Raw genomic sequence first — 23,266 nt, 5'->3', positions numbered from 1 at the left:
TAAGATTAGAGGATCTGAATTTAGTCTATTTAAACTAGCTGAGGTTCTTCTTGGGTAAATAGTAAAGCACTTCTGTAAGTCTCTCTGGAGAAGAGCGTCTGCTAAAGGCCTTAAATGTAAATCATATAAGCATTAAGACTGTCACTGTGTCTAATAACATTTTAAAGCTTTCTTAACAAATCATAGATTTGACAGAGATGTAATGTATTATTACTATGGATTGTTATTATAGCAAACTTAGCAAATTATTATTCTGTATTATTCATTATTATGATTATGATTATTATTATTTAAATGATTATTTTAATCTATATATCTAATCTTATACAGTAGCTAGTTTTACAGCAGCCTTCAGTCTCTTTAGTGTTTTTCTCACTTTCTTTTCTTTCCTTTTTGGCTCCTGACAGATGTCTGACTCTTGCACTGCATATTTCTCAAGTCCCACAAGAGGGCACTCTGCAAAAGCCTGGACTGTGACCACGGCCATGGGGTCACTGTCCCTGCTTATAGCTATAAACGTTCCTGAGCTGTTATCTCTGTCTTTTATTATTATTATTATTATTATTATTATTAAGTGTGTATATTTATTAATAATAATATTAATAAATAATATTTAATAATAAATATATGTATTAATATATACACTGCTGTATATAATGAGCATTTCACACAAATAAATATATTACATTTCTCTTTTGTGTGAAGTGTGTGTTTGTCTCAATCACACAAATATTTACATACATATTTAATACAAACATTTATTGGGTTCAAAGCATTGCTGTTTACATAAAAGCAATACAGTATAAATGATAAAAGTATAAATGTAGTCAACCAGACATCTGGGCTCCATTCAGCACCACTGACTCTGTAAGCTTCTCTTCACAGAGGGTTTCACACCAAACCTGCTGAGATTCTGTAATTTGCTGAAATTCCCTGATTAGAATTAGGAGAATCATTCTGGGGTTCAGCAGAAGGGGCAGCAGTTCGTCACTGGGGTCCGGCCTCAGCTGCATTGTATTGGTCAGTGCTGAAGCCTGGTGATCTAGTGACGCCTGCCGTCCCTTCAGCACACAACATACGCACCAGCTCCCAAATGCAGCAGCCTATCGGTCTCCTCACTGTCACAGACAGCAGATAGATAGCACACCAGTCCTGTGTTGATCTCACACGAGACGCTGCATCACCATGCCCCTACATCCATTTCTGAAGTGTCTCCATTTAATAGAGAAAGAGACTCTATTATAGAGTAGTGTAGATTTCAATCATAGAGCATATAGACTCTATAGCAGACTACATAGAGTTGTCTCCATATCACAGTGTATAGACCCCATAATAGAGTACAGTAGAGTTGCCTCTGTCTCCATATCATTAGTGTACAGACTCTATAATGGAGTAAATAGAGTCTATAATAGAGTACAGTAGAATGATCTCCATATTATTTATAGAGTGACTCCATAAATACAGTAAAACACATATAGAGAGTGTATAGACCCCATAATAGAGTACTCTGTCTCCATATCATTAGTGTACCGACTCTATAATGGAGTATATAGAGTCTATTTCAACTTTCCAGCAATAAATCTTCTCTCAGCTTCAAAAGTTGAGACTCATTGAGTGTCATTGGGTCTATGTGTGCAGGTGTTTCTGGGTATTTGGTACTAGGATTGTAGCACTAGTAGCAGTAATCCATAATAATGCCAATAACCTGTGAGCTAAATCTTCTATATCCTCACTGACGGAATCAGACCTTCTCAAATCCTCCATTTTTACCCTTTTTACTTTCTTACATCATCTTAAGAAAAAGCCAGCTGCCCTTTATACTGCCCTGCTAGAACAACCAGCATACACCAGCAAACCAGACCAGCAGCAGACCAGCAGAAACCAGTTAAAACCACTTTCATGGCATCATGGCATTCTGGTTGGATTGTGTTGAAGTCAGGAGATCTGCATCATCACCATCACCATCTGCATCATCACCAAGATGTTTCTGAATGTCTGTACCTGATATTTGGATGTGGGCAAGTGAGGGAGAACTCACCTTCTTGAGGAGGACTGGATGGATCCAGGAAGGAGATAAAAGGGGGAACTCCATCCTCAGAGGGAGTCCATTTTTGGGTTCAGGTTGTGTGGCTTCGCAGCCTACAGACCATAAGGGCTTTTACTAAGGTGATCAGAGCTAGTGAGAGGAGATTGGCCAATATTATCTGGGATTGCAAACGAGATCACAAGAGAATTTTATTATTTTAATTGACTATTCAGCTCAGTAAAATACATGGAGATGAGCTGGTTTGGTATTTGGTGTAGAGACACAGGACTGTTTGATGTATTTGGTGTAGACACACAGGACTGTTTGATGTATTTGGTGTAGACACACAGACTGTTTGATGTATTTGGTGTAGACACACAGGACTGTTTGATGTATTTGGTGTAGACACACAGGACTGTTTGATGTATTTGGTGTAGACACACATACTGTTTGATGTATTTGATGTAGACACACAGACTGTTTGATGTATTTGGTGTAGACACAGGACTGTTTGATGTATTTGGTGTAGACACACAGACTGTTTGATGTATTTGATGTAGACACAGACTGTTGGATGTATTTGGTGTAGACATACAGGACTGTTTGATGTATTTGGTGTAGACACACAGAATGTTTGATGTATTTGGTGTAGACACACAGACTGTTTGATGTATTTGATGTAGACACACAGACTGTTTGATGTATTTGGTGTAGACACAAAGGACTGTTTGATGTATTTGGTGTAGACACACAGACTGTTTGATGTATTTGATGTAGACACACAGACTGTTTGATGTATTTGGTGTAGACACAGACTGTTTGATGTATTTGGTGTAGAGACACAGGACTGTTTGATGTATTTGGTGTAGACACACAGACTGTTTGATGTATTTGATGTAGACACACAGACTGTTTGATGTATTTGGTGTAGAGACACAGGACTGTTTGATGTATTTGGTGTAGACACACAGACTGTTTGATGTATTTGGTGTAGACACAGACTGTTTGATGTATTTGGTGTAGAGACACAGGACTGTTTGATGTATTTGGTGTAGAGACACAGACTGTTTGACGTATTTGGTGTAGACACACAGACTGTTTGATGTATTTGGTGTAGACACAGACTGTTTGATGTATTTGGTGTAGACACACAGACTGTTTGATGTATTTGGTGTAGACACACAGGACTGTTAGAGATGGAGATGAGCTGGTTTGGTATTTGGTATATACATCAAAATGAAATAGACCCGACAGGCAGCTGATGAGTTTTTTTTATTGTTGTTTTATTAAAATATAAAAATGGTAGAAGGTGAGGAGTGTATGGTTATGGGGGGGCTACAAGCTTTGTGTGTGGGCTAATGCCTAAATAGTAAACAAATTATCAGCTTCCTTAAATATTACAGCTATCTAACCTAAACAATCCTAACAAAAATACATAGACTTAGTCCAGAAACCAGCCTGACCAACACACTGTCCTGCTGTACAGACTCAGCCTGTGTTACTGTGCTGGTTAAACAGTCAGTACTGGAGAGAGTGACTCATCAAACTGATCCACCTGGAAGCGGTACAAGAAAACTTGGATACACGTGATGGGGCGAACCCTACTGTGTGTATCTTTTCAGTGAGCCAGTTCTGTTTGCTCACCCGTATGAATCGACTCTTTCAGCTCGACTCGCTCAGCACCTTCTCCAGTTGTTTTAAAATCACCTAAAGTAATGAAGCTTGCCCTGTAATCGATCTCTGTACATCTGTTTGTTAAACATTACGTAAATAAACACCAGACAGCCCCTACCATAAGAATCAGTAATGAACCTTTTATTTACCAGAAGAACCAGAAACAGGAATCGACTCTCAGCGCTCACCTAAAAGAGCTAGATCGAAGAGTCGACTCATTCCACTCATTCAGTTTGTGTTCAACACTCCAGGGTCTTTACCTCTCTGTAGTTTTTCCTCTCGATAAATGGATTAAATGCAATCTTTTTTTTCTTCCTCAGCAAGAAGGATAAAAAAGTTTCCTCTTCACAATAGAAATCATAAATCAGCATTTATGATGAGAATCTAATAATGTAGGGCAGGATGATAGAGGTCCTTTTGCCTCATGTCTTTTTATCCAGGCAGTGCGCTGCACCACAGTTCTGCTCTAACCACATGTTAATCAGTGTTTCATTTAATATCACACTTTAGATTAACTGACCACAGACTGTTTCAGATCAGATTTCTGATTGAACTAAACCACAGTCATTCAGTTCATGTGCTAAATTCAGAGCTGATCATCATTTCATCAGGAGAAAAAAGGGAAGGGAATGGGTTTATCCTAAAGAGCTTCCTGCCTTGATTTGTTCAGAAATCTAAACACAGTGTAGGAGTTAATGGTCTGTTTTTTTCGTCTTCTTCGTAGAGGAAGAGATTTTTTAGAGAAAGAGGATCCTTCAGAGCCAGAGGACAATTCTACTGATGACCCAGATTGTCAATTTTCTCACAATGAGGAGGATTACGAGGACGAGTCGGCCGGTGTCCCTTCATCAGATGAAGACTAAGAAACGCAACAATCGTCATCCACAGAGAGGACATGGACATCTAAAGATGGTCAAATAAAATGGTCAACATTACCGCACCAAAGCCCAGTCATCTTCTAATGTCCACAAAATGACTCCTGGTCCGACAAGATTTGCTGTCACAAGAGTTGATGATACTGAATCAGCATTTCAGCTCTTCATATCCCCACCCATAGAGAAGATAATCCTCGCAAAATATGGCATCAAAATATTACAACTCCACCAAAGATACAACATATAGCTGCCAGCGCAAGACTGCCCGTTGGCCCTTGGTGGTTTTCTACAACATTGTGGACGTGTCTGCTTACAATGCTGTGGATTGAGATCAACCAGCAGTGGAATGCCAGCAAACTGTACCGGCGTCGACTTTTCCTGGAAGAGCTAGGCAAAGGAGGAGATCTTATGGTACCTGACTCTTGCGGGTGACCAGACTGTGTTTATGTACAGTTTATGATCTGTAAATGTTCAGTGTTCTGTTTATCTCACACAATCAAATGTCTGCAATATATATCATTTATAATTAGTAGGAATGTTTGTAGAAAAGGCTCATATATTAGATAGTTAGTCTGTCACTTTAACACTTATACTGCAGGAGAATTGGAAATGACGTGTGGAGTGAGAGAGCTCCAACGTTGTGTACAGCACCTCACAGTTCAGTTACACTCACCTGCTAACTTCAGCTGCTGATATCCAAGCACTGAGTAGAGAGAATTAACTGTGTGTTAAAAGATAAAGAGGAGAGGAAAACCGTTCCAGCTGCAGTAGAGGTTCTTGTTCTTTTTTTTCAGCTCTTTATTACCTTTATTACCTTTAGTACTTTCTACTTTTTTTTTAATTTATCCCCTACCCTATTTATTGTTTAGTGTCATTTTCCTTTAGTTTAAGACCGTGTTCTGTGTTTCATGCGTCATGTGTTTTCATTGCTCTCACCAAGACAAATTCCTTGTATGGGTAACATACTTGGTGAAATAAAGAGATTCTGATTCTGATTCTGATTCTGATTCTGATTGTTCTGTGCAGAAAAACAGCTGCTGTCTGTGGACATCGTAGTGCAGTTCTCAGGGTTGAAGATATATAAAAGCTCTATATGTGACTGAGCTTATTCTCTAGAACGTAATGTGCCTTAAATGATGCTCTGGATCATTATTCCTGCTAGAACTGAATGTTTAATGTATAATGTTTATATTGTATATATGCATTAATGTAAGTTTAATGTATGTTTGATCTATTACTTATTAAGTGCTCATTTCTTATCTAACTTTAAGATTTTTGTCAGAATATAGTTTGATGTTATTTCTTTGTTATTTCAGACTGAGAGCAGTGCTGAATGTCAAGCTGTACTGATTTGTACTACTGAATTTCAGGCACTCGGTAACGCGCCCTCCCACAGGGCGATTCCGAGCCGCCGCCCACAGGCCCAAATAAGGACCTCCTGTTTGTATCATTCATGTTCATTTGGTGCATGTGTTACACCTGGGACTGGGAGTACCTAAGGAGTCTCGACACCGCCACTTCAGGACACCCTGAGGTTCCTCGTAGGTTTTAGGTGTGTTCAGGTCAGCTCCGGTGCTTTACCCACGTTCAGGAGCAGGTTCCCCGGCTACTCACACGCCAAACGAGACTTGCTCACTTCCTGTCCTGGTTACCCACGCCCCAGCAAGGCGACCCACGCTCGCGGCGGCACACTGCAGGTACAGGTTTGGTCGGCCTTGCTGTTTGGTTTAGCGGCAGGTTTTCTTTACGTGAGCCTTCCCCTCTGCCCAGGCGCTGCCTGTAGGCTTTCGTTCAAGCTCCCTTTTGGTTTCTCCCCTGTTTATCTCCCCTTTACACCTGTTCAGCTCCCGACTCCTCCCAGTCCCAGGTAATGTGGAAATAGTGTTCGTTGTTGTTTTGATGTTGAAACAACATTTAATGTTAAATGGTATATATATATATACAAAGATAAAGATAAACTTTATTAAAAAATTGAGTTTAAATAATTTGCCATCTCAACATTGATTCACGTTTCAAAATCAACACTAATTCCTATGATGATTCAGCTATAACCTTAATGTTGACTTAATGTTAAATCAACATTTAAATGCCAGCTGGGAAGTTAAGACAAGGTAACTTTCAGGATAATCAGTTTTTAAACAGATACAGTCATGACCCAATATATACCACTCCACTTATCTCAGAAATGTGGAGCCGCAGTGTTTATTGATATTTACATCTTTCTTTATTTTGCTTGCATTGCAACATCATGAAATCATATAATTCAACCTCAAATGGTAAGATACATCCTTTAAATCATGTGTTAAAGATTATTTCATTTGTGGAGAGCAACAGGCAATACAGGAATCACACCTTCGATCAGTTCAAAAGAAGAAAAGCAGATTTCAAATATCATCCAGAAACGGTTTAAGACAAAGAACTGGAGAGTAAATAACTCTAATTATTAAATCTAATTACGCTCCAAAATACAGCTGTGGTGAGAAAGTGCTTTACATGCACTCATCCTGGACAGGAAGGTCATGTGAGTATTGGATATGATGGGAACCTCCACCCTGTGAGTCGTGGTATTTCTTTCTGTCGAAGCCGCACGTGACTGCTCAAGTTCTCTGTGTGTCAGAAAGGGGAGGGGTTAAAGAAAGGGAGGGGGAGGGGTTACAGAAATGGAATGTAGGGGGAGAAAAGGGGAGGGGGGGTTACAGAAAGGGAATGTAGGGGGAGAAAAGGGGAGGGGGGGTTACAGGAAGGGAATGTAAGGGGAGAAAAGGGGAGGGGGGGTTACAGAAAGGGAGGAGGAGGAGGTTATATAAAGGGAGAGGGTTACAGACATGAACAGACAAGCACTCGCGCTTGTATTTCGGTGTTTTGTGAAGATCCATCTTCCATCAGTGTTCGACACTTGAGGAAACTATTCTCTTATGATCTTTAATATTCTATTTATGAAATAATAAAGATGTGAGAAGGTGAAGATGACCTCATCTGCAGCTCTTCTGCTCTTCAGCTTTCTCCTCACTGTGGTTGGAGGTAAGAGCTGGTTTGAGATGTTTCTCTTCAGCGAGCTGTAAGTAAGGAGGTATCTGGTGTTGAATGTCCGGAACTCAGACAGCAGTAAATGGTGTATGTTTGGTGTACTATACTGGACCTCAAACATAAAAACACTGACCACAGATCTAAATCTGACCAATCTGACCCAGATAGCAGGAAGATCCAGAACAGGCCGTTATTGGATCACTGTGGTGAAGCTGGTCTCCACTGTCGGCTCCTGCCTCTCGTTTAGTGACGTTACAAAACTGTCCTCCCTGATACTGACCTCACAGAACTAACCTCCCTTACTTACTAAATGGACTAGCACCTACTCCCAGAATGCATCTGCTGATCATATGGACCCAGACTTCTGATCAAATCCAGAACTTTCTCTCAATCCTGAAGTTCTAACTAGTTTCACCCGTGTTGTTAGTTTGGTTGCTCGAGTTTTGGCTGTAATGTTTTGGTTCTAATGTTTTGGTTCTAATGTTTTGGCTCTAATTTGTGAATTTCCCCACTGCGGGACTAATAAAGGATTATCTTATCTTAAAGGATTATCTTATCTTAATGTTTTAGCTCTACTGTTTTAGCTCTACTGTTTTAGCTCTAATGTTTTGGCTAGTTTTTGGACTCCGACTTACAGACATCAGTCTGTACTGTTACACATACACCCATGCATCTATTCTTTATGTACTTTTATTTATTTCTAATTTAAAGTAAATCATTAAATAATAAATAGTCAGATATATTCAGTATGGCAGGTTTATATTCAGATATTTAGATTCATAACTAGTCTAAATTATCAACATTAAATCAACTCATCACACAAACAGTTACATTTATTATCACAGTTATTATTAAATATCAGTTTCTTTTGATGATTCAGATTCAGTTCAGTCTTTGAGTATTGGTTCACTTTATTGATTTAATGTGTTTCTGTATGTAGATTTATTCCTATAACACAACACAACATAATGTATTTACTGTTATTACTGTTATAGCAGTTACTGAATAATCAGTAGTGAGTACTATTATTGTAGATAAATAAATCTATATTGTAAATACTGATTAATTTATAGCAGTTACTGAATAATCAGCAGTGAATACTATTATTGTAGATAAATAAACCTATATTGTAGATACTGATTAATTTATAGCAGTTACTGAATAATCAGTAGTGAATACTATTATTGTAGATAAATAAATCTATATTGTAGATACTGATTAATTTATAGTAGTTACTGAGTTTTTATTGTAGTTAATTTCATGTAATACTGAATAATTTTCAATACATTGTTAAATATATACTGTATTATTTATAATAGATACTGATTTATAGTAGATGCTGATATTGTTTCCTAATAAAATACGTTCATTATAAATAATAATACTAGTAGAAGTATATATATATATATATATATATATATATATTCAGTTTTTATTTCATTAGTAATACTTGTATTTTGTATTTGTAATACAAATGTTTTGTTCAGTTTAAATAAACATCACAATCAGGTGTTCAGTACCTTTGCTCTGTCTACACTTAAAATTTCCATGAAAGTAACCAACACATTATTTACTACCGTCCCTCTAACAGCTCAGACATTCATTAACACCCTGTTTTAGCTGTGTTATTCTAGTGGAGGTAGGGCAGAGGACCTGTATGCATCCTTAACATTTGCATACAGAAGATCCAGTACTCGGTTCTCCCTGGTAGCACAGTCAACATACTGGTGGAACTTGGGCAGCGTGGTTGAGAGAGACACATGATTAAAATCCCCAGAAATGACAATGAGGGCGTTCGGGTGCTGAGTCTGGAGTCTCAGCACAACCCCTCCGCCCTTCTTCTTACCGCTTAGCTCGGAGCTCCTGTCCTGTTTAGCCATGACTCCGAGAAGCACAGCGCACTGCACTCGCGATACTCCCGCTGGGTCCTGGTCAGCGCGCTCAGCTCGGCTATCTTGTTGGTGATGGACCTCGCGTTCCCCATGATGACGGAGGGGATGAAGGGCTTGAAACGTCTCCTCTTTGCCTTTGTTTTGACTCCAGCTCTGCACCCCTGTACGGTCCCCGTATCTCCTCGGGAATGGGAACCTGAGCGCGGTGCGGACTTGCGGAGCTCCAGCGGTGTGTACCGCTGACCGCTCCGTCTCTACTGTTCTCCATTCCGAGTCCAAAAGTCTGCGCGTCCGCCTGCGTCTGCGGCTGAGGAGCGCAGCTACTCCGCTCACTACAACGTCCAGAAAACAGTCCGATAAGGAGAAATCAGGAGTGATTCCATTTGGCATGAAGTGCCTGATGCTGAGAAGATCCTCAGCGCTGTATGTGACCGTGTTAGGTTCACACGTGTCATGGTAAAGAAAGGTGGCTGTATTGGTCACTGGTTTGTTTGTGGTTTTGTTTTTTAATGTCAGAAATGTTTATTTCTATAGTTTGTGTTGTATTGGTTTACCTGGTGAAGATAAACAGGTGAGATGGTATATATTTGTTTTTATTAAGTTGCCTAATAATTCTGCACAGTAATGGTTACCTGCACAAACAGATATCCTCCTAAGATCTCCAAATCTAAAAAACCCCCACTCCAACTTCCAAATATATTAAGCTTTGATATTTATGAGTCTTTTGGGTTGATTGAGAACATCGTTGTTGTTCAGTAATAAAAAGAATCCTCTCAAATACAACTTGCCTAATAATTCTGCACACACTGTATAATACAGGTATTGGCAGTCATTGGTGCCGTTAAATGTGTGTACCAAGTCCCAAAAGTGTGAACTCACTGTGCAGAAACTAACTGTGTATTGTGGAGAACAGACATATTGTTTATTTAATTTAGTTGCATAATTTAAAAAGTTTACAACAACCTGCATCCACCGACCCCTGATCTGGTGCAATCACGCCATGCTCCGCCCCCAGCTCTAGTCTCATTAGCAGATTATACAATAACATGGATAGAGAAAAAATATACTATATATTTCAATTGTGTCCAAAATACTGTTATAATTTTGAATAATTAGACCAGAACTGTAAATTGAATAATGGTACTTAGTGTATCAATACAATCCTACATTTGAGCTGGGAAAAGGTGGATCTAACAAAAGTCTAACCAAAACAAAACTTAATAAAAGTCAAAGCTTTTGTTCTAGACACATTATCAAAAGAATGTGTTATTATTATTACATATGTTATTCTTCTTCTGCTTCTTCAAATATTATTATTATTGCTGTTGTTGTTGTATTTCATAACACCATAATATAAAATATGAATAATATCTGCTAACGCTCAAACCCTAAACTCTCCAGCACAGCAGTGTGGAGGTTTACAGATACGGAGGGAGGAGGTTAGAGAAAGGAAGGTTATATAAAGGGGGAGGGGTTACAGAAATGGAATGTAAGTTACAGAAATGGAATGTAGGGGTTACAGAAAGGGAATGTAAGTGGTTATATAAAGGGAGGGGGAGGGGTTACAGAAATGGAATGTAAGGGGAGAAAAGGGGAGGGGGGGTTACAGGAAGGGAGTGGAAGTGGTTATATAAAGGGGGAGGGTTACAGACACATGAACAGACAAGCACTCGCGCTTGTTTTTCGGTGTTTTGTGAAGATCCACCTTCCATCAGTGTTCGACACTTGAGGAAACTATTCTCTTATGATCTTTAATATTCTATTATTTATGAAAAAGAGGGAGTGAGAAGGTGAAGATGACCTCAGCTGCAGCTCTTCTGCTCTTCAGCTTTCTCCAGACTGTGGAGTGTAACGGTCACTTTAAGGTGGGGTACAGTGCGCATGTGCATGGAGAGTTTTGGAGGAAAGCGTGGGAGAGTGTGTGCGTATGGTGAACTGTGCTGGGTTGTAGCCTGGGTTCTCCAGCTGGTGTTGTCTGGGAAGTTGTGACGAGTGAAGTGGAGGTGCTCTCATTGCTCATTAAAACCGTCTCTGAAACCCCTGCACGATGAGCTCCCTGCGTGTCTCTTAATAGAGCTAAGTATTCACCTCTCCACGAGAGCGCCCACCTAACACCATACCTCCAGTCGTTACAGGGTGGAGGTAAGAGCTGCTTTTGTAACAATAGTAATTGTTGTCACACGGATGCTTGGGAGTGGTAAATGGGGAACCGGGAGTGAGATGCACTGTAAAGACGAGCGTGCGGGATTTATCTAATAAAGTGTTACCCAGTTGGGCCGTTCTAAAGATGCTCTGTAGTTCTCATCCGTATATTTGAGCAGAACATAACATAGTGGCAGCGGTCACGGACTTGACCACTGTAGCGACGAAAGGGCAGTTTTGCATTATTATGAATTAGCATACCAACACCCGACATGGACAGATTGCAACCTCCACGACCGCTGTGCGTAGACTCAGACAACCTCTCAAGGTCATGGAAGAGCTGGAGAGAGGAGTTTATGCTTTATGTGGATCTAACCGTGGACGACGACGACGAAAAGACCACAGTGAAACTGTTCAGCTATCTCGTCTGCGAGAGCGGAGGACAGTTGCTGGACACACTGATGGGTGAGGCAGCAAAGGAGACGTGGACAATAAGGGACATTGTCGCTTCGTTTGATGCTCACTGCAATCCCAGTGTCAACGAAACTGGGGAACGTTATGGGTCTTTCTCCAGAAACCAAGGCTCGAGTGAAAACATAGACTGCTGTGTCACAGAGCTGAAACTGTTGGTGAACACATGTAACTTCGGCCCGCTGCGGGACTCACTCATTCGGGATCGCACCGTGTGTGGGAGCAACAGCAACGGCATGCGGGATCGTCTACTCCGCGAGAAGAACCTGGCTCTCGACACTTGCGTTCAGCTGTGCAGAGCCGCGGAGCTGTCCCGGGAGAACGCTAAAGCCATCTCCGGACCCTCAGTGGAGGAGGTACACGCAGTGCAAAGACCAGTGCTCCACAAACAGGCGGTGGAGTCAGTGGACTGCAAGTTTTGTGGCAAATTGCATGAGAAAAGCAAACAGAAATGCCCAGCATACGGTAAGAAGTGCAAAAAGTGTGGTAAAGACAACCACTTTGCAGCTAAATGTAAAGCCAATCAGCTGCTGAAAGGGAAAGAAAAGAGGATGAAACAGGTGCACAATGTAGCGGAATGCAATAGTGATGAGTTTGAGGACATTCTCTGTGTTACTGCATCAGAGACAGAGACTGTGAGTTCAGTAGGCTCTGATAAACGCCACAACCCACAGCCTTTTGCTGGAATGCTGGTTGGAAAAAGGATGGTAAAATTCCAAATAGACTGTGGTGCTACGTGTAATATTATTCCAATCAATCTGCTTGATCCCAACACAAAGATTGAAAACACAAAGAGTGTACTAGTAAAAAAAAGAAAAAAAAAACCTACAATGGAGCATTGTAAGAAATGGATGTGTGTAGTTACAGGGATTTTCAGGCTTAAAGGTGCCAGAACACAATTTTTATGAATGTTTCATCTTTGAACTTAAAGAGTAAAGTGCTACTTGATCCCAACATGAGCAAGTGTCACGCCAGCTCATAACCACCAAGAATATATTTTGCTTAGAGGATGTTTTGTTTAGATTCTTGCAGTAACAGGGATGAGTTCTGTCACCCAGAGATGATTTTGTTTGGTGTATGTGGTTACAGTTCAGTATGTGAAAAAAAAAGAGAAAGGATGTAACAATAGTAATTGTTGTCACACGGATGCTTGGGAGTGGGACTCCGGAAATGGGGAACCGGGAGTGAGATGCACTGTAAAGACGAGCGTGCGGGATTTATCTAATAAAGTGTTACCCAGTTGGGCCGTTCTAAAGACGCTCTGTAGTTCTCATCCGTATATTTGAGCAGAACATAACAGGTTTGAGATGTTTCACTACAGTAATAGTATTCAGCTTTACAGGGTTACTTTATTAATACAGTCTGATCAATAAAGCTTAAATAAGGTCAGATTGAGTCTGAGAAGGAGATACTGCTACAGTATTCAGCTTTACAGGGTTACTTTATTAATACAGTCTGATCAATAAAGCTTAAATAAGGTCAGATTGAGTCTGAGAAGGAGATACTGCTACAGTATTCAGCTTTACAGGGTTACTTTATTAATACAGTCTGATCAATAAAGCTTAAATAAGGTCAGATTGAGTCTGAGAAGGAGATACTGCTGCAGTATTCAGCTTTACAGGGTTACTTTATTAATACAGTCTGATCAATAAAGCTTAAATAAGGTCAGATTGAGTCTGAGAAGGAGATACTGCTACAGTATTCAGCTTTACAGGGTTACTTTATTAATACAGTCTGATCAATAAAGCTTAAATAAGGTCAGATTGAGTCTGAGAAGGAGATACTGCTACAGTATTCAGCTTTACAGGGTTACTTTATTAATACGGTCTGATCAATAAAGCTTAAATAAGGTCAGATTGAGTCTGAGAAGGAGATACTGCTACAGTATTCAGCTTTACAGGGTTACTTTATTAATACAGTCTGATCAATAAAGCTTAAATAAGGTCAGATTGAGTCTGAGAAGGAGATACTGCTACAGTATTCAGCTTTACAGGGTTACTTTATTAATACAGTCTGATCAATAAAGCTTAAATAAGGTCAGATTGAGTCTGAGAAGGAGATACTGCTACAGTATTCAGCTTTACAGGGTTACTTTATTAATACGGTCTGATCAATAAGGCTTAAATAAGGTCAGATTGAGTCTGAGAAGGAGATACTGCTACAGTATTCAGCTTTACAGGGTTACTTTATTAATACGGTCTGATCAATAAAGCTTAAATAAGGTCAGATTGAGTCTGAGAAGGAGATACTGCTACAGTATTCAGCTTTACAGGGTTACTTTATTAATACAGTCTGATCAATAAAGCTTAAATAAGGTCAGACTGAGTCTGAGAAGGAGATACTGCTACAGTATTCAGCTTTACAGGGTTACTTTATTAATACAGTCTGATCAATAAAGCTTAAATAAGGTCAGATTGAGTCTGAGAAGGAGATACTGCTACAGTATTCAGCTTTACAGGTTCACTTTATTAATACAGTCTGATCAATAAAGCTTAAATAAGGTCAGATTGAGTCTGAGAAGGAGATACTGCTACAGTATTCAGCTTTACAGGGTCACTTTATTAATACAGTCTGATCAATAAAGCTTAAATAAGGTCAGATTGAGTCTGAGAAGGAGATACAGCTACAGTATTCAGCTTTACAGGGTTACTTTATTAATACAGTCTGATCAATAAAGCTTAAATAAGGTCAGATTGAGTCTGAGAAGGAGATACTGCTACAGTATTCAGCTTTACAGGGTTACTTTATTAATACAGTCTGATCAATAAAGCTTAAATAAGGTCAGATTGAGTCTGAGAAGGAGATACTGCTACAGTATTCAGCTTTACAGGGGTCACTTTATTAATACGGTCTGATCAATAAAGCTTAAATAAGGTCAGATTGAGTCTGAGAAGGAGATACAGCTACAGTATTCAGCTTTACATGGTTACTTTATTAATACAGTCTGATCAATAAAGCTTAAATAAGGTCAGATTGAGTCTGAGAAGGAGATACTGCTACAGTATTCAGCTCTACAGGGTTACTTTATTAATACAGTCTGATCAATAAAGCTTAAATAAGGTCAGATTGAGTCTGAGAAGGAGATACTGCTACAGTATTCAGCTTTACAGGGTTACTTTATTAATACAGTCTGATCAATAAAGCTTAAATAAGGTCAGATTGAGTCTGAGAAGGAGATTAGAGAATAGAAAGGAACGAGGCGGTGTTGAATTTCAGACAGCAGTAAATGGTGTATCTTTGGTGTACTATACTGGACCTTATACATAAAAACACTGACCACAGATCTAAATCTGACCAATCTGACCCAGATAGCAGGAAGATCCAGAACAGGCCGTTATTGGATCACTGTCGTTTCGGCTGTTGATGAATCGAGTTTCTGTTCGGTTCATCACTGTGTTTTAGACCAAAGGCAGCATTTCTCCTCATGAAGTCCTCATTATCTTCCCTCGATCCTGAAGTTCTTACTAGCTGTAATGTTTTGGTTCTAATGTTTGGCTGTAATGTTTCGGGGGTGTAGAAACACCACCTTAAAATGTTTAAGGTATTCCGAGAGGGATCATTCGCTAAGCTCCGTCCAGGTGGCAGTGGCACAATCCAGAGCTTTCCCTGCGAGCCGGGATACTAGAAAGGCGATCTTCGCCTGGTCAGTGCTGGTCGGAGAATTTTTGAAGAAGACCACACACTGAAGCAAGAACCCCTCACAAAGCTCCGGATTGCCACTGTACGTATCGGGCTTACCAACCAGATACGTGCTGTTGGGCGTGAAGGAGGGACTGGGAGAGCTAGCAGGCTCCAACAAAGTCTTTATCAGATTCGTGAGCCCCTGAACGTCACCCACTAGTTGGGTGACCTGATGCTGCGCCAGGTGGCCGACAGTCTCTGACACGCTCTGCAGAGTGTGTTGCTGCTGCCCCAAGAACTGACCTTGGACAACTCAGATAAATCACCTGAGGCTGGTAGGTAGACAGGGAGCAAAGCGAGACCAACCAACCAGTAAGCCAAGAAGCGAACTCCCTCAGAACATTAACGGGCTCTTAAAGAGCGAACTCTAGTGAACACCATAAACACACCTAGAATCCTCGTAACATGAAGCCAACCATACAGCTCGGAGTGGCAAGAACAATTCTCGGCATGGAGGAGTTCGCTTTGGCTCCCTATATACCCCGGCTCTCTATATACCCCAGCTCTCTATATACCCCGGCTCCCTATATACCCCAGCTCTCTATATACCCCGGCTCTCTATATACCCCGGCTCCCTATATACCCCAGCTCTCTATATACCCCAGCTCTCTATATACCCCAGCTCCCTATATACCCCAGCTCTCTATATACCCCAGCTCCCTATATACCCCGGCTCTCTATATACCCCAGCTCTCAATATACCCCGGCTCTCTATACACCAACAGTTTTTACATTTACATTTAAGGCCTTTAGCAGGAGCTCTTATCCAGAGCATTTTACAAAAGTGCTTTGCTATTTACCTAAGAAAAACCTCAGCTAGTTTAAAAAGGCTAAAATTAGATACCTCCAAAGATACCTCCAAGTTAAGACTCTACTAAACACAAGTCAGTAAGGAGACCACTCTGCTATTCACCCAAGTTCTCTCAGAAGAGGAGGGTCTTCAGTCTGCGTTTAAAGACAGCGAGCGACTCTGCCGTTCGGACACCCAGGGGAAGCTCGTCCGTGATACAGTTTCCTAATAAAATAAGTTTCTTATAAATACTAAAAAAATTTTAAATTAAAAATTAGTTATGCCTATTTTTCCAGTTTTTATTTCATTAGTAATACTTGTATTTTGTATTTTAATACAAATGTTTTGTTCAGTTTAAATAAACATAGATTTTTAATTATATTAAATTTTTACTTTACAATCAGGTGTTCAGTACCTTTGCTCTGCACTTGCTTGAAATTTCCATGAAAGTAACCAACACATTATTTACTACCGTCCCTCTAAGGGCTCAGACATTCATTAACACCCTGTTTTACTCCTCTGATTCTCCACAGAGAAACACTCTCTGAACTACCTCTACACTATTCAGTCCAGTCACACTGACAACATCTACAGCTCCACTGCTGTGACGCTGCTGAACCACAAACAGATTGACTTCTACAACAGTTCAGATGAGAGCAGGAGTCGTAAACAGGGCTGGATGCAGAGGATTTCAGAGTCGGACTGGAATTCAGGCACTGAGAAGCTGAAGTTTGACAGACAATGGATAAATAAGCTCATCAACAGACTGATGAAGGAGTTCAGACACAATAAGTCAGGTGAGAAACACTGTTTCCACAGGTTTTTCTGGAATATCCTGCAATGCCATTCATTTTCTTCTATAGAAACCATATCTATAAAAGTAACTGTTGCGGATGCATTTGCAGTATAGCTTATACAGTGTGATGAAGATCCAGAATCTGGGTGGATTCACTGTCAGACTGAAGACTAATCAAGACTAATTAACATGAATGGGCCATTTAAACAGCCAATCAGCAGTCTAGATTCTGTAGAGAGTTTGGTTACTTGCTTGCAACACTGAGTACTTACATACTAAAATTTGGTTTTAAATAACAGAAATTGTGATACTGGATAGAACTGAAGTCAGTCAGTATAATAGAGTTATTAAGTTCTAAATTTGGCAAATCAGTTTCATCAGAAGTTCAGTTAACTACCTACAATTTAATTGATTATTTAGATAAAAACACTGGATCTGTTTGGTGTCAGCGGGAATGTCTATATATGACTCTGACTTCAGCTGAGGTGTTTGAAGATGTGTCTGAAGATCTGTGTTGAACTGAATCTGTTCCTCATTTCAGATGGTCATGTTCTTCAGTGGAGGCACGGCTGTGAGGGTGGAGGACATCCTGACGGCTCTGTGACTCTTTTAAACAGTATTAATGATTACGCCTACGATGGAGAAGATCTGATTAGTTTTAACTGCAGCTCTCAGACATGGTGGACCTCAGAGGAGCAGAAGAACAGAGAGAGGGAGGAGAAGTGGAATTCTGACTATCATGTGATTGCTGTTAGGAAATGTGAGCAGTGTGAGGAGATGCTGAAGATGTATTTACAGTACAATACTACTGACAGCAAACCAAGACAGAGTGAGTATCTGAATACTTACCACAGTTATCCTTTCATCATCATCATCATCATCATTCTTCTTCTTTATAGTAGTAATACAGGTATTGGCAGTCATTGGTGCCGTTAAATGTGTGTACCAAGTCCCAAAAGTGTGAAATCACTGTGCAGAAACTAACTGTGTATTGTGGAGAACAGACATATTGTTTATTTAATTTAGTTGCATAATTTAAAAAGTTTACAACAACCTGCATCCACCGACCCCTGATCTGGTGCAATCACGCCATGCTCCGCCCCCAGCTCTAGTCTCATTAGCAGATTATACAATAACATGGATAGAGAAAAAATATACTATATATTTCAATTGTGTCCAAAATACTGTTATAATGTTGAATAATTAGACCAGAACTGTAAATTGAATAATGGTACTTAGTGTATCAATACAACCCTACATTTGAGCTGGGAAAAGGTGGATCTAACAAAAGTCTAACCAAAACAAAACTTAATAAAAGTCAAAGCTTTTGTTCTAGACACATTATCAAAAGAATGTGTTATTATTATTACATATGTTATTCTTCTTCTGCTTCTTCAAATATTATTATTATTGTTGTTGTTGTATTTCATAACACCATAATATAAAATATGAATAATATCTGTTTACTGTACATTTCTTTAATTTAAATCATTTACACATAAATGGAATGTAGTCTAAAGTAAGTTTAAGTAAGTATTGAGTATTAATTTTAATACATTTTATTTACAATACATAAAACTTTTATGTGGCACAGATTAATGCTTTTTTAATCACTGAGTGATAAAATTAAATTTGAAATAACAATTATGATGCAGAGGTTCAAAAAGCACTACTGGAATTTACTGCTAAAACTGTATAAACATCACTGTGTCAGAACAGCTCAGTTCATAAACTAGTCATGAAAGTCACATTATTAGATCTGTGTTCTGATTAAAGGCTAAATTGAATGAAACATATTTACACTTATTGTCTTTTTCTCTTCAGCGCCACCTGCTGTTCATATGTTTGCAAAAACATCTGTAAGACACTCGAGTAAGCTGAACCTGACCTGCATGGCCACGGGCTTCTACCCCAAAGACCTGGTGATGAGTGTGAGGAAGTACAGCACTTCACTGCCTGAACATCTGCTGACATCCTCTGGAGTCAGACCCAATGGTGATGGAACCTACCAGCTGAGGAAGAGTGTGGAGATCCCGGAGGATGATTATACAGCAGCTTACGACTGTTATGTGTCTCACATCTCCCTCAATGTGGCAGTAATTAAGAACTGGGGTAATTATAACCATGCCATTTATTTCCGTGGACACTGTTTGACAGACACTGTTATTTTTACTCTTCAGAAGAGCTAACGCTCCAACCCTGAGCTCTCCAGCACAGCAGTGTTAGTTAGCTTTGTCTGTTCAGTCTAAATACGGGGAAAATCTGATTTCAGAGGACATTTGGTCTGAGAACAGAGATTCTGATGTAGAGAAGCCAAGAAGTTTTCAGAACTACTGTTCGGGGCTTTCAGTGTGAAGATGGCCTGCACACTAGCCAGAAGCTAGCATATCAGTCACAATATAATATAATACAGTTTATTATAATATGATACACTGAATCAGAATCACTGTACTGTTTATTACATTATAATTAAATGTGTTTAATATACTGTATTATATTTCCAGTCAGTTTTACTGAAGCTTCTTGTTTGTTTGTGTTTTTAAGATGGAAACTGCAATAACTGCTCAAACAAGAAAGCTTTAATTATTGGAGGTGCACTAGGGGGCGTGGTGATCCTGCTGTGTGTGCTGGGACTGATCCTCTGGGTTCTGAAAAAGAATAAGAAAAAGAAAGGAATAATCAGTAAGTAGAGCTGATTTATTACTGATCCTCCATCTATTCTTCAGTAGTTCTGTTCTGAAGGATCATAATCTGCTGTGTCTTTGAAGAAGAAAGGGTTCATTTCTAATGAATGTTTGTGTAATTATTAAAAGATTAAGGGAAAAGCTGGTGAGAATACTGTACTCAGTCCATACATCTAACACACCTAAACACATAAAATAATCATAAGTCTGATAAACATTAATCTCACTGTAAGATTGCTTTAAGAATATTGAGTGTTTAACTTTTGTATTTCTATACTTGTTTTAGTAAAAGTCATTTTCCATTTTCAGATCATTTAACTTGTTCTAAGCATTCTATCTTGAAAAAGGCAAAATTACCTATCTGTGGAAACAGTGTGTAAGACAGTGTGTTGTTGCAGGAATATGAGATAAGTAAAATAATGCAGTAGACAGAGCTTCCCAGTTTACAGTGCCCCACATAACTAGGAACATTCGAATCACCCCATTGGCTGTAGCTAATATCGGAGAACCCTAATATCGGGGTCATTCTAACACTAGTAGTGTTTATCAGTGGAGCTCAGTGTATGGTATTTACAGTCCGTTTACTGGAGCTTTGTTTGGTTGTAACAGGATGAATGTCTGTAAATGTGATTTGGTGCTTTACTGTAATATTGTGTGGATTTAACAGGTGCTGAAAGTCCTAGAGTATCAGTTTCAACCATCGATGAACATGCAGCGTATTCTCAAGTTTCTACAGATAGGTGAGAGTGTTTTTGGATTGTAATTGGACGCTAATTATGAATTTTAGAAAAGTGCTGTGGTTTCACACACACCTGGAAGTGTTTGGTGATTTATATTAATCTATCATAAATATAAAATCACATTTGAAAATCACATCTGCTGTTTTGTAGAGGCTGAATGTGGTGACTATGGTATCACTGCAGCGTCTGTGATGTACAGTTTAAGCCAGTTACTACACTGTTATAGGAGAAATGACAAGTTACAGTAAATAATTAATACTTGAAATATGATTTGTCTGTTAATTAAATCCACATGACACACAGTGTCTGTGTCTGTTTCTGTTCACTGCAGCTCTGCATTGAGATTTAGGGGATTATTACTGTAAAAGGTTATATAGTATAACTGTAATCTACACTATTATGATTAAACTTTGGCAGTTAATCTGTTCACATGTATGCAGCAGTGTGGGAGAGATCTGTACAGATCACGGATCAACTACGATCTGTTACACCACTAATAAAGATATGTACATGCAATTCTTCCTCAGCAAGAAGGATAAAAAAGTTTCCTCTTCACAATAGAAATCATAAATCAGCATTTATGATGAGAATCTAATAATGTAGGGCAGGATGATAGAGGTCATTTTGCCTCATGTCTTTTTATCCAGGCAGTGCGCTGCACCACAGTTCTGCTCTAATCACATGTTAATCAGTGTTTCATTTAATATCACACTTTAGATTAACTGACCACAGACTGTTTCAGATCAGATTTCTGATTGAACTAAACCACAGTCATTCAGTTCATGTGCTAAATTCAGAGCTGATCATCATTTCATCAGGAGAAAAAAGGGCAGGGAATGGGTTTATCCTAAAGAGCTTCCTGCCTTGATTTGTTCAGAAATCCAAACACAGTGTAGGAGTTAATGGTCTGTTCTGTTCGTCTTCTGCTCCTCTGCTATTTTCCAGATGATGATTCCAGTTAACTACACAGAGAACGGAGATGGTGGTAGTATGTGATACCTGGGCTCAGCACGCTGCCACTGTTGGGTCCTTGAGCAAGGTCATTCATCCTCTCTGCTCCCCAGGCACTGTGGAATGCAGACGCTGATTTATAAATGTATTTTTTCTTGTTTGTTAATCCTTGTATTAAGTTTTAGGTCAATTTGACCCATTTAAATTTTTGTGTTGAAAAAAAAAGTGTTGCACATCAAAGTGCAGGTTATCCTTATTTTTTTCTATGATATTGTTTTTCTCATCTAGGGTCATGAACTGCTGAACAGAGTTTGTAAATCCAAAAATCTCTTTGATATACTTGTTTTGAATGTTTCTGAATATCCATTCAGAACCAGGTGTGTGTGAGAGGGACTTTCTCTCCCCTGTCCTTTTCACTGTTTCCATGCCCTTCCTCTGAGAAATCACCAAAAATGAGCTCCAGGCGATTTACAGCTGAAGACGTTTTATCACAGCTTATGAACTGGGTTAGTGATGTAGAGGAAGAGATTTCAGAGACGGAGGATCCTTCAGAGACAGAGGACAATTCTACTGATGACCCAGATTGTCAATTTTCCCACAATGAGGAGGATTACGAGGACGAGTCTGCCGGTGTCCCTTCATCAGATGAAGACCAAGAAACGCAACAATCGTCATCCACAGAGAGGACATGGACATCTAAAGATGGTCAAATAAAATGGTCAACATTACCGCACCAAAGCCCAGTCATCTTCTAATGTCCACAAAATGACTCCTGGTCCGACAAGATTTGCTGTCACAAGAGTTGATGATACTGAATCAGCATTTCAGCTCTTCATATCCCCACCCATAGAGAAGATAATCCTCGCAAAATATGGCATCAAAATATTACAACTCCACCAAAGATACAACATATAGCTGCCAGCGCAAGACTGCCCGTTGGCCCTTGGTGGTTTTCTACAACATTGTGGACGTGTCTGCTTACAATGCTGTGGATTGAGATCAACCAGCAGTGGAATGCCAGCAAACTGTACCGACGTCGACTTTTCCTGGAAGAGCTAGGCAAAGGAGGAGATCTTATGGTACCTGACTCTTGCGGGTGACCAGACTGTGTTTATGTACAGTTTATGATCTGTAAATGTTCAGTGTTCTGTTTATCTCACACAATCAATTGTCTGCAATATATATCATTTATATTTAGCAGGAATGTTTGTAGAAAAGGCTCATATATTAGATAGTTAGTCTGTCACTTTAACACTCATACTGCAGGAGAATTGGAAATGACGTGTGGAGTGAGAGAGCTCCAACGTTGTGTACAGCACCTCACAGTTCAGTTACACTCACCTGCTAACTTCAGCTGCTGATATCCAAGCACTGAGTAGAGAGAATTAACTGTGTGTTAAAAGATAAAGAGAAGAGGAAAACCGTTCCAGCTGCAGTAGAGGTTCTTGTTCTGTGCAGAAAAACAGCTGCTGTCTGTGGACATCGTAGTGCAGTTCTCAGGGTTGAAGATATATAAA

The 23,266-nt window shown here is 39.5% G+C and overlaps 1 protein-coding gene across 1 annotated transcript; it reads left to right on the top strand.

Moving 5' to 3' along the window:
* Positions 1 to 7,390: 7,390 nt before the first annotated feature.
* Positions 7,391 to 23,175, top strand: LOC140549546 (zinc-alpha-2-glycoprotein-like). Its single transcript, XM_072673277.1, has 7 exons — positions 7,391 to 7,596; positions 17,112 to 17,375; positions 17,916 to 18,203; positions 19,199 to 19,486; positions 19,919 to 20,056; positions 20,726 to 20,798; positions 21,744 to 23,175. The coding sequence occupies exons 1-7, from the start codon at positions 7,542 to 7,544 to the stop codon at positions 21,745 to 21,747; spliced, it is 1,110 nt and encodes a 369-aa protein (XP_072529378.1). The 5' UTR covers positions 7,391 to 7,541; the 3' UTR covers positions 21,748 to 23,175.
* Positions 23,176 to 23,266: the final 91 nt, after the last annotated feature.

Source organism: Salminus brasiliensis, chromosome 2 (genome assembly GCF_030463535.1).
Source record: "Salminus brasiliensis chromosome 2, fSalBra1.hap2, whole genome shotgun sequence".
NCBI classification, from domain to species: domain Eukaryota; kingdom Metazoa; phylum Chordata; class Actinopteri; order Characiformes; family Bryconidae; genus Salminus; species Salminus brasiliensis.
This window is presented reverse-complemented; position numbering and strand designations above follow the sequence as displayed.